Source organism: Tamandua tetradactyla, chromosome 15 (genome assembly GCF_023851605.1).
Source record: "Tamandua tetradactyla isolate mTamTet1 chromosome 15, mTamTet1.pri, whole genome shotgun sequence".
In the NCBI taxonomy this organism is placed as follows: Eukaryota; Metazoa; Chordata; class Mammalia; order Pilosa; family Myrmecophagidae; genus Tamandua; species Tamandua tetradactyla.
In genome coordinates this window covers 82,544,677-82,562,770 of record NC_135341.1, presented here as the reverse complement: position 1 = coordinate 82,562,770, position 18,094 = coordinate 82,544,677, and the positions used below count along the sequence as shown (strand labels likewise).

At 35.9% G+C, this 18,094-nt stretch overlaps 1 protein-coding gene across 3 annotated transcripts in view; it reads left to right on the top strand.

Annotated features, from left to right (window-relative positions):
• The window catches only part of CEP70 (centrosomal protein 70), a 162,087-nt gene that overhangs the window by 77,667 nt on the left and 66,326 nt on the right, over window positions 1-18,094 (top strand). For all 3 annotated transcript variants that reach the window (XM_077130247.1, XM_077130245.1, XM_077130246.1), the window contains exons 7-8: window positions 7,156-7,325; window positions 11,706-11,762. In XM_077130247.1, the coding sequence (XP_076986362.1) occupies window positions 7,156-7,325; window positions 11,706-11,762 (227 nt within the window). The remainder of the gene's footprint in view (window positions 1-7,155; window positions 7,326-11,705; window positions 11,763-18,094) is intronic.

The window sequence follows — 18,094 nt, the reverse complement described above, 5'->3', positions numbered from 1 at the left end:
TGGTCCTTTCCTCCTTTCCAGAGCCCCATCACCACTGCTTTATTAGTTTTCTAAAGCTGCCAGAATACAGTATACCAGAAATAGATCAGCTTTTATAAAGGGGATTTATTCAGTTTCAAGTTTACATTCTAAGACCATGAAAATGTCTGGATTAGGGCACCAACAAGAGGTTACTTTCACTCAAGAAAGGCTGATGTTGTCTGGAATACTTCTGTCATCTGGGAAGGCATGTGACTGGCATCTTCTGGTCCTTTACTCTGTTGCTTTCAGCCTCTATTTCCTGTGGGGTTCCTTACTTGGCTTCTTCAGGGCTGGGTTTCTCTTGGCTTCGCTTGGCTCTCTCTAGGTTCTGGCTTGCTTAGTATCTCATAGGAAAGCAACGTCTTCTGGGCCCTACATCTCCAAACATCTGGGTCTTATGTTGGCTCTGAAGGCTCTGTCATTTCTGTCCTCCAGGCATCTGCATCTGAGGTTTCTCCAAAATGTTTCCCCTTTTAAAGGACTCCGGTAGACTAATCACAACCACCCTGAATGGATGGAGTCATATGTCCATCTAATCAAAAAGCCACATCCAATTGGGTGTGTCACATCTCCATGGAAGTAATCCACCCACAGCCGAGTTTGTCATATCTCCATGGACCAATCCCATCAAAGTTTAAACCCTAAACGATAGGTCTGGCTCCACAAGATTGAATCAAGATGAGAACATGGCTTTTCTGGGGTACATAATAGTTTCAAACTGGCACAACTGCTTTGGACAGTTTCTGCCACTTCTCTAGGTATTTTTGGTGGAAGAGTGATTTCAGCCTCTCCTTATGCCACCATCTTCCTGGAAGTCCCCAGGATAAAAAACTTTGTGCTATCAGTTTTTCTTTCTGTACTTTAAATATAGCATATCACTGCCTCCTCACCTCCATGGTTTCTGATGAGAAATAAAAATTTAGTCTCTTTGAGCATTTTTTTTGTATGTAACCAATCACTTTTCTCTTGCAATTTTCATGATTGCTCTTTATCTTTGGCATTTGACATCCTGATTGGTATATGTCTCAGAGTTGGTCTGTTAGTATTTATTCTGTTTGGAGTATGTTGTGCTTCTTAGGCATATTTATGTCTTTCATAAGAAGTGGAAAAGTTTTTGCTGTTATTTCCTCATATATTTTTTTTCTGCCTCTTTCTTCCTTCCCTTCTCCTTCTGGGAACTCCATTTTGATGGTTAGGTTCTGGTGTCATCTTGGTCAAGTGATTATGCCCAGTTGTCAGGCCAGGCAAATAAATGCTGGTCTGACCATTGCTGCAAGCATATTTCATTGCTGGTTGATAAACACGAAGGCTGGTGTATTAAGTCATCAGTCAGCTGATAACAGTCAGCATATGTGGCCGATTATGTCTGTGATCAACTAAGGCATGTCTCCCCCAGTGAGATAATCCTACCAACTGAAGGCTTTTAAGTAAGAGAAGAGACTCTTTCACTGCTTCTTCAGCCAGCAAGCCTCTCCTGTAGAGTTTGTCCAGATCCTTCATTGGAGCCGCCGGTGACGCAGCCTGCCCTATGGATTTTGGACTCTTCCATTCTTACAGTCACATGAGACACCTTTATAAATCTCATATTTACAGATCTCTCCTGCTGGTTCTGTTTCTCTAGAGGACCCTGACTAACACAGCCATGATGCATATGTTTGTGTGCTTCGTACTGTCATTCAGTTTGATACCTGCTTATATTTTTTCATTCTTTCCTCTATATGTTCTTCTGTTGTAAGATTTCAAATATCCTATCTTCTAATTTGTTGATTCTTTCTGTCCGAATCCGTCGTTGTTTGCCTCTGGTATTTTTTTTTGCCTCTGGTGTGTTTTTAATCTCTTTTATTATGCCTTTCATTCCCATAACTTCTGTTATATTTCTTTTCATACTTTCAAATTCTTCTTTATAGCCTTTAGTTTTTTAGTCATATTTTCCTTCACCTCTTTGAATTGATTTAGGAGATTTGCTTGAACATCTTTGATTAGTTGTTCCAAATTTGGTATCTCCTCCAACTTTTTAATTTGTTCCTTTGGGACATGTGTCCCTGTTTCTTAGTATGGTTTATAATTTTTTGCTGATATTTTGGCTTCTGATTATCTTCATGACATGGTTTACTGTGAAGGTCACTTTCTTTCTCTTGTCTAGGGTTTTATGGTTTATTGGCTTTGTATTAAGACTCTTCTTTGATACTTGGTTCAAATTATTGCAGACCTTTAGAATTGCCCATGTGTAACTGATCAAATTTATTCAAGTCTTCTATATCTGATTTTTAACCTAGGTGTGTAGTGCAGTTTTTCAGATTGTTCTGTTTGTGTATTTGTTTCACCCCATGAGAAAGCTTCCTTCCTCTGTTCTTTCTCTGGGAATTTTTTTTTAAATATTTTTATTGATAAAACTTAACATATAAACATTTCATACATGGTGTACAGTCAGTGGCTCACAATATCATCACATAGTTTTGTATTCATCACAATGATCATTTTTTTGAACATCTGCATCGTTCCAGAAAAAGAAGTAAAAACGAAAAACTCATACATACCATACCACTTAACCCTCCCTCTCATTGACCACTAGTATTTTCATGTACCCAATTTATTTTAACCTTTGTCCCCCCATTATTTTTTTATTTTTATCCATATTTATTACTCATTTGTCCATACCCTAGATAAAAGGAGGAGCAGACACAAGATTTTCACAATCACACAATCACATTGTAAAAGCTATATCATTACGTAGTCATCTTTAAGAAACAAGGTTACTGAACCCAGCTCTACAGTTTCATGTACTTCCCTCTAGCCACTCCAATACATCATAAACTAAAAAGAAATAGCTATATAATGAGTAAGAATAACCTGCAGGATATCCTCTCAACTGTTTGAAATCTCTTAACCACTGACACTTTATTTTTTCTCATTTCTCTCTTTCCTCTTTTTGGTCATGAAGGTTTTCTCAGTCCCTTGATGCCAGGTCGTGGCTCATCCTGGGATTTCTGTCCCACGTTACTAGGGAGATTTACATCCCTGGGAGTCATATCTCATATGGAGGTGGGGGAGGGCAGTGAGTTCACTTGCTGTGTCAGCTTAGAGAAGCCACATCTGAGCAACAAAAGAGGTTCTCTGGGGATGGCTCTTAGACCTAATTTTAATTAGTTTAGCCTATCCTTTGCAGGAATAAGTTTCATAGGGGCAGACCTCAAGATTGAGGGTTTGACTTATGGATTTGCTTGTCCCCACTGCTTGTAAGAATATCAGAAATTCTCCAAATGGGGAAGCTGGATATTTTCCCCATTCCCCCCAAGGGGACTTTGCAAATAGTCCTTTATTCACTGTCCAGATCACTCTGGGATTTATTGGGGCCTCACGCTAACCTGAACAAACTAACAAAATTTCATGTCCTATTCAGGATTCCATGTGCTTATGGCGTTCACCTAAACTGACCAGACAAGTTAAAGTAGTATATGCACTACCCAAAATGTAATTAAATAAATTAAATAAATAAAAAATCCCTCTTCTAGAAGTCAAAGTTTTAAAATATGGATGACATTACCCTTTACCCAGTCTTCTGATATACCTTCATCCTATCCAGATCAGTTTCATTCATATCTCTATTCAATGTCTGATCACATTTTCCAACTTTTTAAACAATACCTGTATGTGGTACTGCTGATTTTCATAACTTCAGAACTCTTAACTCTGAATCTCAGGTGTCACATAAATATCCGAAGTTTCTGTGAAAGCCCATTATGTACAAACAGCTCAGTATCTCAGAATTTAGAGTTAACAGTTACACTTAACTGAATATATGTGACTGCTGTTTCTCTGAGAATCTTGACCCATTCTGTTTCTTTTGCCTTTATAGTTTGTTGTTTTCTTTTTTAAACTCTCCTTTCTTTGCCTCTAGCTAATTTTGCTAGATGCCAAATTCTGGGAGGAGGTTCACCTCAGAGTGGTCTTTCCTAAGTCAGTATTTCCCATTAAAACAGGACCAGGGACCACAAAGGGGACACATACCAGTTCCAAAAGGCCCAGGGCCGAGGGTTAGGAAAGATGACAAAAACCTTTTAGTCAGCTCCCTAAGGTTGTGCTTTCCTGGCCTGCCCAGCAGATGGTGCTCTTCAGTAGTCTTTTCCCTGCAGCCCTAATTAGGCAGTGTGTCTTTTAACCTCCTTTGGCACTGCTCCTGTATGCTCAGTGTTGATATGGTGGTCAGCGCTGTCCCTATCCAGGATAGGCTAAAACAGAGGCTCAGAGCTAGGATCCAGTGGTCTAACTTCACCAATCAAAAGCCATAATCAGGTGGGCAATGGTGGCTCAGTGGCAGAGTTCTTATCTACCATGCCAGAAACCCAGGTTCAATTCCTGGTGCCTGCCCATGTTAAAAAAAAAAAAAAAGCCACGATCATAATTTGATCATGCCCCTATCTCTAGTCCTTGGGGAGGAGGGCTGCCATGACCCTCTCCATCTGCAGCAGCTAGCCAGGGAATGGACCCAAGATAGTGTACCTCAAGAGTTGGGGATGGGTGTCTGCCCCTGCCACAGAGCAAGTTACTCATAATTTTTTTTTTCATCCTAAATGTCGTAGTGTGCCACTGCCTTCCAGAGCCCAAATTGTTTCAGTCAGCGTGTGCCCGTCCAATAGCTGTTTTTAGAGGGGTGAGTCCTGTAACGCCCTCCTCTGCCATCTTCCCCAGAAGTGCCCTCTAGTATAATTCTAGTATAATTTTAATCTTTATTATTGTACCATTCATCCCCATAATTTCTGTTATGTTTCTTTTTGCTCACACATTGTCTTCTTAATATCCTTTAATTCCTTATCCACATTTAGTTTATTTCTATCCATATTTTACTTCAACTATTTGAATTAATTTAGGAGATTTGACTGAACGCCTTTGATTAGTTATTACAAAGTCTTTGTCTCCTCTGAAGTTTTAATTTATTCCCCTGGCTGAGTTATAACTTCCTATTTCTTTGTATGGTTTGCAAATTTTTTCTGATCTTTGGTCATCTGATTATTTTGATGTGCTAACTCTGAAAGTCAGTTTCTCTTTGTTTCCTAGGGTTTTATTGTAGATTGTTTATGTGCTAAGGTTCTTCCTCTATACTTGGTCTAACATATACTAAACCTGTATTTAACTATTTAGGTTTTCTCAGGTCTTCTGCACCTGTTTCTTGCCCTGGACCTGCCATACAACTTCTAAGACTTCCCTTTTATGTGCAGTTATTTCACCTCCTGGAGAAGGCTTCCTTTCCTCTGTTCCTTCTCCAGGAGTCCTGAGCTGTTCTGTTTTGTGTATTCAGATTTTTGTCCCAAGCTCCCGTAATTTTGATCATCTCTTCTCCCTCCCTCACTGCCCCCTTTTCATTATACTTTTCAATCCTGTGGCTTGTCCTGCCTTACAGCAGTTCAGTTTTCCCTTTTTTCATGAGGGTTTTCTGTCTCTGCTAACCCTGCCTTAGGATATTCCACCTCAGGGAGCCATATGGGGTCAGTATTCAAAAGCACCTGGGTTTGTTGTTTTTTTTTTTTCGTTTAGGTATTCCACCAATTAGAGATCATATTGGATATGTGCACCTCTTGCCAACTGTTCTATTGCAGTTCTCTTTTATTCCCTGGGGGCCCTTTTGTATGCTCACCAGCTACTTGGGTTCCACCCAGTGTCTGTGTGGCCTTGATTACCTGTGCCTGGATATGCATGGAGTTCTAACTGCTGTGAGTGGCTCTGCAGTCTGCATCCATGAAAGGAGACACTCAAGCCCAAGAGCTGCTGATTTGTGATTCCTAAACCACAAGAGACCCTATGAGGGGTAGGAGTGCAGACTGGCAGGTCCAAGTTGCAGATCCCCTACCTTCCCTTTTGATGTTTTTTTCCTTCAATTCAGAGTTTGTAGAGTCCTTCTTCAGTCTTTGTCTTCCTCTATAGTTCCAAGGAAGTGAGATTTTCCTTTCATTAGTTGTTTCTGATGGGAGACTTTTCTAGGGAATGTCTTCCTCTCCATCTTAATGTCATCCTCCTCCTGATTAATTAAATTTAGACTTTCAGCCACTCTCTTTTACTGTTTAAACCTTTCAGAATCTTAAAAGACAGGTTTTTCTGATTACAGAAGTAATTCATGTTTATTGGAGAAATTTTAGACCATTTCTATCCATTAAAGTTGAAGGCATGTCTTTTATATTCTGTATACGATTTAAACCATTTTAGTAAAATAAAATAACAATCATTCCACCAATACATTGGTACATTTGTTTTAGTTTATGTTTGTACAAACTTGGAGAAAGATGTGCAAGCATAAACACCGGGCTGCTAAGGATCTGTCTCATGGAGTAGAGGGACATAGAGGAGTGGATCCTGAGTTTGGTATTGCATGTGTAGGGGTGAAACGTCCTTGGGTTATTAAAGAGGAAATATAAAAGAAACATTTGGACTGAAGGGAAGAGGCGTTTTGGTTGACGATGAATGTGAGACTCATCTGTTATTGTGGTAATTGAAGCTATAGGTATGGATAAGAATACAAGTTGCACCTAGAAAAAATCAATAAAACCCAGAAAATATGAAAAACCAGAAAGTGTACTATCTTGCTGAAGAAAAAGGAAGAGAGTGTCCAAGATTTATATTCATTCCTTTGTGTAAATCTTGGGATATGCACTAATTATTTCTCAGTGATAACTTCCTGGTTGTGGACTTACTCTGGGTTTATAGCTCCCACATCACATGAATGAATGCCCAAGTCGACTACCCTATAAACAATCCTGAATTATTATTAATCACTTTAAATCATAATTTTAATTCATTTTTTATAATGTCCTTAATATTCATCCCTTCCTGATTATTGCTTTTATCTAAACTTATAATATTAGTTTTATGGAGATTTGTTTCTTTACTTATTATGAAACGTTGAATGCCTGCAATTACGTGCTGTATTTTCCTCATTTTACACTTATTTTATGGTAACATTTTTTGAGTTTGTAATGTTTTAGTGTTCTAGAGCTTGCAACCATTTAAAGATATCCCAATACCGAAGTTCTTGAATGCAACAGCTAGATGGAAACTGTGAAGATGTCTTTGTGTACAGTTTTGTTAGGGCAGCATGTCCTAATTATGCATATTCATAATTATGTTTTTAAAAACTTCTTGCAGGCAAAATGCCAGCATTATAAGCAAAAACGAATGGAGCAGCAAGATACTATTGCTTCTTTGCAAAAGGATATCTACAGATTAACAAAAGAAGAAGAAGAACGCATTATTACTCAAAACAGAGTGTTTGCCTATCTCTGCAAAAGAGTTCCTCATACCATCTTGGATAGACAGTAATATTTTCTAGATAATTTGTTATGGTTATGTAGTTATGTACATAATATACTTGAAAAAAGCTGATTTCATCTTGGGAATAGTTCAATGGCTCATAAACTTGAAAAGTCTTTCTCCAATGTAATTTTTCCTTTTTTTTTCATGTCAGTGACTTGTTGAAGAAACTGGTCAGTTGCCCTGGAGAAGCTATCCCACATTCTAGATTTATATGTTGCTTCCTTTGATTATATCATTTATTATTCTATCTCCTATGAACTCATGGGGTTTTAATAATAAAACCATTAAAAATATCTTTGGCCAGTGGAAATTTCTTCATGCTGGCCTCATATATCCTTTTGACCCTGTTTCATTAACCTTGTTATTTATTTATTTATTTATTTATTTATTTATGTATTTTTACTCTTCTCTGTCACTTCTGCACTTCATTAACCTTTATTAGACAGCTTGTTTTCAGCCAGAGGCTCATCCTGTACATTTCTTGCCATAAAGATCTTTTGAGGTTTGGAATCAGACATTTACTAAAAATAACACTAAACACTTAAATTAATTAAAGAGCTCTGGTTCCTTTTAGTGAAAAATGGTATTTATAGACCACAATTTGCTGTTACAATGCTATGATTGCTTCTAGGATTTTTCAGTGGAAACAACCAGAAACTGTTATTTATAGAAACACAATCAAGAGTCATTAATTGATTTTTCCACTTGAAGTTAGGATTTTTATTGAAACTCTTTGATTTTTTACATTTGTCATCTCTGTATACTTTATTCTGAAGAATCATATCATAATTACTTAATTGTTTTATCCTATAATGTATACAAATAGCTTCAAAAATAATAATAGTATTACTATAACAATAAGACTACTGAATAAAATTTAAATTTCTTTGCAATTTTATTTGACCCTAATGTATTCCACTGTGGATACTGTCAAAATACAGTATTCCAAACTCTGTTGAAACTTCTTTTCTCTGCATGTTTGTTTCACCAAATTAAAATGTGGTTAGATTTATTTGGCTCTATTTGTTTTCAAATGTTAAGGATTGCTTTTTAATTTATTGATTTACTTTCAAATAAATAAACCATTTGCATGATTTCAAAGCCAAAACTGGAACTATATTCAGAGAAGTTGTATATTCATTCCTGACCCCTTTACTCTTTTTAACCTCTCCTATCAGTAATTAATTTTTAATTTTTAGCTTTATTTTAAACAAATATAAACAGTGTGGCTAATACATTCATATTCTTCCTCCTTTTATAAAAGGTTGCACCTTGAGTTATTCCCTCAACAGTATAAATTGATTACATTTTAATTAGTCTTGTGTGCTTAAATAGTGGGACAGGTGTTTCTCTTTTACTATGAAAATAAATGTAGAGTCACATAAATTAAAACAACTTTTTTATCTAGAATGTTTTGATTATTTGTGTGATACACACATAATTTTATCCTTTTGAAGAGGAGAAAAGACAAAAACTTTACCATTTATTTCATAATGAAAACAAAATTAATAGAAATACGTGTAAATGAATTTTAAAAAGGGAAGCAATGAAAGAAAACTAGGAATAAAGAACAAAAAGAATTTGAGACAGAGAATAGCAATTGGAGCAGAAGTAAAAATAGTAGTGACTAGGATGGGAGGAAAATGGAAAATAACAACAATAAAACCCAGTTAATATGAGTAGGAGAAAAGGTGAAAAAAGGAAACATTCAGAGAACTTGCCATGTCCCAGATGGATTTAAGCTAATTCAGGTATAAGTTTAGCTAAAGGACCAGAGATTCTCCACTCTGATTTTTAATAAAGTAAGTTTTGATTTTGAGAAATAGTTGAACTTGAAAAGTTTGAATTAGCCGTATGTGAAATACATGAGTTGTAGCTACTACTCTAAGATATTATCAAAATTTACAGAAAAACTGGGCTAAGAATATAGGGGACACATGGATAAGTAATACTTATTGTGTATTTGGGTAGACAGGCACACTCTGGTAAGTAAAATATAAGGTAGTTCATGGTATGTGCTTTGATGGTGGGGCACATAGAATACTAAGTGGGCATGGCAGAAGGAGAAATTAATTTCCAGTGAGCAAGGTGGAGGTGACCAGAAGGGCTTCATGAAGGAGGTTATTTTTAAGCTAGACTATTAGGAACTATGGAATTTTAATAGGCAGAGTTGAGGAAAAGGATATTTCAGTTAGAAAAGTGTGGTGTCAGGAAAACAAAGTATTTGGAAATCAGAAGTGGTTCAAGAGGTCTAGAACATACCATACATGTGATGGGTAAAGACAAGAGAAGTTTGCTGGAGCTTTTAGGGGCTTAAATTCCATACTAAAGATTTTGGATTCTGTTTTGTGGGAAGAAGGAAAAAAAAATCAAGATTTCTGAGCAAAGAAATTAAACCCAAAGACAGAAAGACAAGTTGGTAGTAGGTTATAATAGTCCAAGTGAGAGATAATGAATATCTGAATCCAGACCAAAAGAAAAAAATATCACAGAGATGGATTTAATGACTGGTTATAGATGTTGAAAAGAGAGGAGTTGAAGACAGCCACCTTTCAAGCTAGGATTGAGGAATGGGGAGGGAAGTTTAATTCAGTTATGGACATGTACTTAGGAACTTTGGGCTCAGCCATGTGGAGATATCAAGCCTGCAGTTATGAAGACTGAGCTCTAGAAAACTTTTAGATTTCAGGCAGAGAAAGACAAGGGTGAAAAGGAGTTATGCTTGAGTGTCAGGAGAACCAACAAATAAGTGTTTGAAGGAGGAGAGACTGGTAAGAAGTGTCACATGCTACTTTTTCAATTTATGTGTTTGCCTTTCCAGTGTCTTATTTGCTCAGAATCCCCAGTATTTGTCATAAAATAAATCCTTCCTGAAAGTTTATTGAAGGAAGGAAGTAACACATATTCAGAATGAAAGGAAAGGTAGAAATGGAATGATTAACATAAGGGAGAAGCAGGTGGTGAGAAGGTCTATAGGATATAAGAGATTAAAGCATAATGAGAAAGCTGGTATATGTTGAGGCAGAGAAAGGTTGAAGAGAGAAAATAATGCAGAAAGTTATGATATTAAAAGCACAATTGGCTAAATTAATTCTGAAACAGGGAGTCGATGGGTCATATTTTCCCAAAATAGGAGGGAAACAGTTTAAGTTTTTTGTTTAGGAGTAATACATGAACGTATAGTGTTATTTTTCTCTCATGAATTTTTTATATTACAAAAGTAATATATGTTCAGGTGTGCCACGGTGGCTCAGTGGCAGAGTTTTCGCCTGCCATGCCGGAGACCCGGGTTCATTTTCCGGTGCCTGCCTGTGCAAAAAAAAAAAAGTAATACATGTTCATAAAAATTCAAACCTATGGAGTTGTACAAACTAAAATGTTATAGACCTGTTTACCCCTGCTAATTCCTACATTCCAGAGATCACCACTCTTGATAGTTTGGTGTGTATCCTTCCTCCTGTTTCTCAAGAAGAGTGCTAATGGCATTTAGGGGGTGGGTGGGACACTTCTTCATTGCATAGGGCTGTTATGTTTAAGATCACACCACCATCACCTAACAAGACAACCAGCATTGCCCCTTCAAATGCCCTCTATGTTATATTATCCCCAAGTTAAGAACCTATAGAGTTCTTTTTCAATGCTTATAGAAATTCACATACTTTTCTTTTTTACTTTCTTTTTTCTCTAACAAAAATAGAGTAATAGTATATATTTGGTTAAATGCCATATTATTTTTTTCCCTCAGCAGTCCTTATTTGGATGTACAGATTTATATCATTTCTTTTAATGCTGCATTGTTTTCTATAATATGAATGAGCCATTATTTATTTAACTTTTTCCCTGCTCAAGGGCATTTAGATTGTTTCTGGTTTTTCACTCTTAAATAATGGTTCATTGAGCAACTAATACATATTGAACTGCTCCCTCAGGTAAATATTTCTATGGGAGCAATTGCTAGAGGTAGAACTGTTGGACAAGGAGAATATGTGTTTAATATGTTAAGGTATAATGTTATTTAAGATATAATGGTTATTTTAAATCTATACTTTGTAATTAATAGAAATATGTGATTTGGTATAATGCTTGTTTCCACCAATAATCATTTACTTAAAAAAAAATTTATTGTATAATATAACATGTATACAAAGAAAAGAAAGAAAAAAGCAGTTTTCAAAGTATTCTTTAACAAGTAGTTACAGGACAGATCCCAGAGTTGGTCATGGGCTACTATACCATCATCTCAGAATCATTTACTTTTTAAAAAACTTTCTGGATAAATCTGTTATTACTTTAATCAGTATAATTTGAAACTTGTAGATAGAATAGTATGTACTCTAATACAGTATTTTGAAAATAATTCAGTTTTATCCTCTATTCTCTAGGTTGCTTTGCCTGATTGATTATTATGAAACTAAAATTAGAAAACTTTATAAACAAAGGTATGTCTAATTTTATACTACAGTGTTTAAAGTTATTATCCAGTCATGAATTAAACCAAAAGTTTTGCTGCCTTCTGAAACTGTATGCTATGGAAAGATATCTCATATGTCACTATCATGTTCTTTTTAATAAAGAGTTTAAAGACTGTATCTTATTACTTATGTTTAAATGCATTATGTTTATATTAAAATATATATTCTTAAATAATCCCCAAAGTCTTGGTCATACCAGAAATGGTTTTTAATTTTTACTTGTCGAATTGCTATAATTTGTTCTACTGATGTCGTCTAGTCTCTGAATAGCAGTTTCTAAGTATCCACAAAGCAGATTATATTAGCTGCCTACCAAAATGCTATCTAATTAGTATGCAAGTTTACTTGAGATAAAATGTTATAGTGAAAAAAACATTTAGGTTAAAACACAGTTGTCATCTCTGATTAAAGAAATAGCTAATGATCATTTTAATTTGTTTTTATTGATATATATTATATATTCACATGCCATGTAATCATCCAAAGTATACAATCAGTGGTTCACAATATCATCATATAGCTGAGCATTTATCATCACAATTGATTTTTTCTCTTTTTTTGTGAAAAATAGTATATATACAAAAAGCAATAAATTTCAAAGCACATCACAATAATTAGTTGTAGAACAGATTTCAGAGTTTGGTATGTTATAGTTCCACCATTTTAGGTTTTTACTACTAGCTGCTCCAAGACACTGGAGATGAGAAGAAATATCAATATAATGATTCAATAATCATATTCATTTGTTAAACCCTACTTTTTCTGTATAACTCCACCTTCACCTTTGATCTTTCTCCCACTCTTTAGTGGTATTTGGGCTATGCCCATTATAAGTTTTTCATGTTGGAAGGAGCTATTGATAATATAGGATAGGGGGATGGAACTAGTTAATGTTCTAGAGAGGCTGACCCCTCTGCCTTTCAGGACTTATTTGATCTAGGGACCCATCTGGAGGTTGTAGGTTTCTGGAAAGTTACCCTAGTGCATGGAACCTTTGTAGAATCTTATGTAACACCTTTGGGATTGGCAGGAATGGTTTTGGTTGGGGTTTGGTGACCTATGCTAGGTAACAATGTCTAACTGAAACATGTGAAGTGCTAAAATGCAGATAATGTCTTGATAATCATTTTGAAATGCTTTAAAGAGAGGTCATTAAAACAGTAGCTTTGTTTCAAATATCTTCAGGGCCTTTTGTTATCCAAACAAAACTGTCTTTTAAATGGTAGGAATGTCCTCACATTCTATAGAGATAGGGCAAAGTTTTTTATATAATCCTTATATTTTAGGAGTTTACAGGCTAGGAAGAGATAAAATGTGAATACAATAATTAGGACAAGTAATATGAGACTTTAAAAACATTGTACAGAATGGCCATTATCAGTACAAAAAACGGCAAGTGCTGGAGAGGATGTGGAGAAAGAGGCACACTTATCCACTGTTGGTGGGTATGTAAAATGGTACAACTGCTGTAGAAGGCAATTTGGAGGTTCCTTAGGAAATTAAGTATAAAATTGCCATATGATCTGGCAATACCATTGCTAGGTATCTACTCAGAGGACATGAGGGCAAGGACACAACAGACATTTGTACACCAATGTTTATAGCACCATTATTTACAATTGCCAAGAGATGGAAATAGCCCAAATGTCCATCAACAAACTAGTGGCTAAACAAGCTGTGGTATATACATACGATGGAATATTATGCAGCTGTAAGACAAAATAAAGTTATGAAGTATGTAACAACGTGGATGAACCTTGAGGACATTACACTGAGTGAGATTAGCCAGAAACAAAAGGGCAAATACTGTATGGTCTCACTGATATGAACTAACATTAATGAATGAACTTGGAGAATTCCAGTTAAAAACAGAGGCCATCAGGAGATAGAAATAAGGTAGATATTGGGTAATTGGAACTGAAGGGATACAGATTGTACAACAGGACTGGTTATAAAAACTCAGAAATGGATAGCAATATACTACCTAACTGTAGTACAATAATCTAAGTACACTGAATGAAGCTGAATGTGAGAATGATAGAGAGAGGAGGCCTGGGGTCACATATGAAACCAGAAGGAAAGATAGCCAATAAAAACTGAGATGGTATAATCTAGGAATGCCTAGAGTGTACAATGGTAGTGACTAACTGTACAAATTAAAAACTGTTTTTGCATAAGGAATAACAAAGGAATGTAAATATTGCAGGGTATTGAAAATAGATGATGGCTCATATTTTAAAACTTCAACTTCTGTGTGAGACTAAAGCAAAAAATGTTTATTTGGTACAAAATTTATATTTTGACAAGTGTATTTCCTAATATAACTTATGTGGATAGGTTAATTCAACACCATAAGTACATGGAACCTTGAATAGGGCCAGTGTGGTGCCCCGATAAATCCCAGGGTGATTTGAACAGTGAATAAAGAAATATTTGAAAAGTCCCCTGGGGGAAATAGCAAGAAAAGGGGAAAATTCATTTTCCCCATTTGGGCAATTCCTGATATTCTTGCAAGCAGTCAAGACAACCAAATCAATCAGCCGAGCTCTCTCCCCACAAAGAATAGGCTAAGCCTACTTAAAATTAGGCCTAAGAGTCACCCCCAGAGAACCTCTTTTGTTGCTCAGATGTGGCTTATCTCTCTCAGCCAATAGGTGAAGCAAACTCACTGCCCTCCCCTTCTCTATGTGGAACATGATTCCCAGAGGTGTAAACTTCCCTGGCAATGTGAAACAGAAATCCTAGAATGAGTTGGGACTCGGCATCAAGGGATTGAGAAAACCTTCTCGACTGAAAGGGAAGAGTGAAATGAGACTAAATAAAATGTCAGTGGCTAAGAGATTTCAAACAGAGTCAAGAGGATTTCCTGGAGGTTATTCTTATGTATTACATAGATAACCCCTTTTTAGTTTAAGATGTACTAGAGAGACTAGAGGGAGTGCCTGCAACTGTAGAGCTGTGCTCCAGTAGCCATGTTTCTTTAAGATGATTCTCTAATGATATAGCTTTTACAATGTGACAGTGTGATTGTGAAAACCTTGTTCTGATGCTCCTTTTATCTATGGTATGGACAGATGAGTAAAAAGTAACAGTCACCATTAATCTATTTTCGGTCTCTGTAGATTTCCCTATTCTGGGCATTTCCTGTAAGTGGACTCATACAATACGTGTTCTTTCATGACTGCTGCTGCTGCTGCTTCTTCTTTTTTTTTTTTTTTTTAATATTTTTATGGATAAAACTTAACATACAAACATTTCATACATAGTGTACTATCAGTGGCTCACAATATCCTCACATAGTTATGTATTTATCACCATGATCATTTTTTAGAACATTTTCACCACTCCAGAAAAAGAAAGAAAAAAAGAAAAAACTTGTATGTCCCATACCCCTTACCCCTCCCTCTCATTAACCACTAGTATTTCTACCTATCCAATTTCTTTTAGCCTTTGTCCCCCCATCATTTATTTAATTTTTATCCATATTTTTACTCATCTGTCCATATACTAGATAAAAGGAGCACCAGACACAAAGTTTTCACATCACACAGTCACATTGCAAAAGCTATACCTTTGTATACAATCATCTTCAAGAAACAAGGCTACTAGAACACAGCTCTACAGTTTCAGGTACTTCCCTCTAGCCACTCCAGTACACCATAAAGGGATACCTATATAATGTATAAGAATAACCTCCAGGATAACCTCTCGACTCTGTTTGAAATCTCTCAGCCACTGACACTTGATTTTTTCTCATTTCTTTATTCCCCCTTTTTGTTCATGAAGGTTTTCTCAATCCCTTGATGCCCTGTCCTGGCTCATCCCAGAATTTCCCAGAAGATTTACACCCGTGAGGGTTATGCCCATGTAGTGGGGGAGAGCAGTGAGTTCACTTGCCATGTCAGCTTAGAGAGGTCACATCTGAGCAACAAAAGAGGTTCTCTGGGGTTGATTCTTAGGCCTAATTTTAAGTAGGCTTAGCCTGTCCTACAAATAAGTTTCATAGGGGCGAACCCCAAGATCAAGGGCTCAGCCTATGGATTTGGTTGTCCCCACTGCCTGCAAGAATATCAGAAATTCTCCAAATAGAAAAGTTGAATATTTCCCCCTATCTCCCCATTCCCCCAAGGGGACTTTGCAAATACTTCTTTACTCACTGTCCAAATCACTCTGGGATTTATTGGAGCATCACATTAAACTGGACAAACCAACAAAATTTCACACCCTATTCAAGATTCCATGTACTTACCGTGTTCAACTAAACTGACCATCCAAGCTAAATTAGGAAATACACTACACAAAATATAAATTTTGCACCTAATAAACATCTCTCCCTTTATTCCCATGACTGCTTCTTTCATATAGTATAATGTTTTCAAGATTCATCTATTCTGTAGCATATATTCAATACTTCATTCCCTATTGTGGCCAAATAATATTTCATTTTATAAATATACCACATTTATTCATCCATTTGTCAGTTGCTGCATGTTTGGGTTGTTCCCTTTTTTTTTTTTTTTTTAAGCAATTATGAACAGTGCTGTGGTGAACATTTGTGTAAAAGTTTTTGTGTGGACTATATTTTTATTTCTCTTGGGTATATACCTATGATTAGAATTGCTCGGTCATATTATAACTCTACCAGCAATGTAAGAAGGCTTCAATTTATCTACATCCTCACCAACACATTATTGTGATCTTTTTAATTTTAGCCCACCTAGTGAGTGCAATGTGGTATCTCAGCTTGGTTTTGATTTGCATTTCCCTAAAGATTTAACTATGTTGAGCCTCCTTTCATGTGCTTATTAGCCATTGGGATATCATCTTTGGAGATATGTCTATTCAAATACTTGTCTCATTTTTAAATTGGGTTATTTGTTCTTTAAGTATTGAGTTGTAAAAGTTCTTTATATATTCTGGATACAAATTCCATATCAGATATGTGATTTACAAATATCTCCCATTCTGTGAGTTGTCTTTTCACTTTCTGGGTGGTGTCCTTCGAAGCACAAACATTTTTAATTTTGATGAAGTTTATCAAGTGTTTTTTGTTTGTTTGTTTTTTTGGTCATTTGTTTGGGTTTGGTAAAGCTGATAAATCTAATACATTAGAAATGGACTGGCTTTTAACAAATTTACAGTTCTAAGGCCATGAAAATGTTCGAATTAAGGTGTCAACAGAATGATACCTTCTCTGAAGATTAGTTGGGCTCTTCTGTCAGATAGCAAGGCACATGGATACCTGCTGGTCCTTCTTTCATGGGTCTCATTGCTTCCAGCTCTGGCTTCACTGGCTTCTTCCTCTCAGCTTATCTGGGACTTTTTGTGTGAGATGCTCTTAATTTCGTCTCTTAGCTTCTGTATATATTTCATCCTCTTTTAAAGGACTCCACCAAGAGGATCAAGACCTACACGGAATGAGCTGGGTCTCATCTCAATTGAAATAACCTAATCAAAGCTCCCACCCACAATAGATCCACACCTACAGGAATGGATTTAAAAATCATGGCCTCTCCTGGGGTACATAAAAGCTTCAAACTACCGCATTTGTGAATAATAGTTTTTTCATTTTGTTCTGCTACTAGCAGATTACAGTCATATTTGTCAAGAAATTTTGGCATACCTTTTTAAAGTCTTTCTTTTTAAAATTATTATTATTGTGGTTGTAGTACTATCTTCTGCATCTCTACATTATTCTGTACCAGTAGTTTGCCTTCATTTAAAAAATCTGTTCATCATTGTTTTGTTTTGGGCATTGGCAGGCGACAGGAATTGAACCCAGGTCTCTGGCATGGCAGGCAAGAATTCTGCCACTGAGCCACCGCTCTACTGCCCTATCATTGTTTTTTAAACTAGAAAAAATAATTTAATTCTTATTATTAAAATAATATTTTAACTTAATTATCAATTACAAATTATATAATATCACTGTAACTCCTGATGTGTGCATAAAATTTAAAATAAAAACCTAGCAGTGTTATATGATATATAGAAAAAAAGCATTTGAAACTGAATCCATTGACGCTAACTAGATTTGTGGTGTTTATACCAATACTGGAAACCATGTACAGACTCAGGGCACAGTAGGCTACAACAGTAATAGCTTATGTGGTGCAGCAGTTTAATTGAAATATAATCCTACCAAATGATATGTGTTTAACAGAAAAATATTTTATACTGCTTCAGTTTTTTAATTTAAATTTTAGTTATTTAAAATAAAATTCGTTTTTCAATCATACTCACCACATTTAAGAACTCAATAGCCACATGTAGCTAATGGTTACCATATTAGATGCACA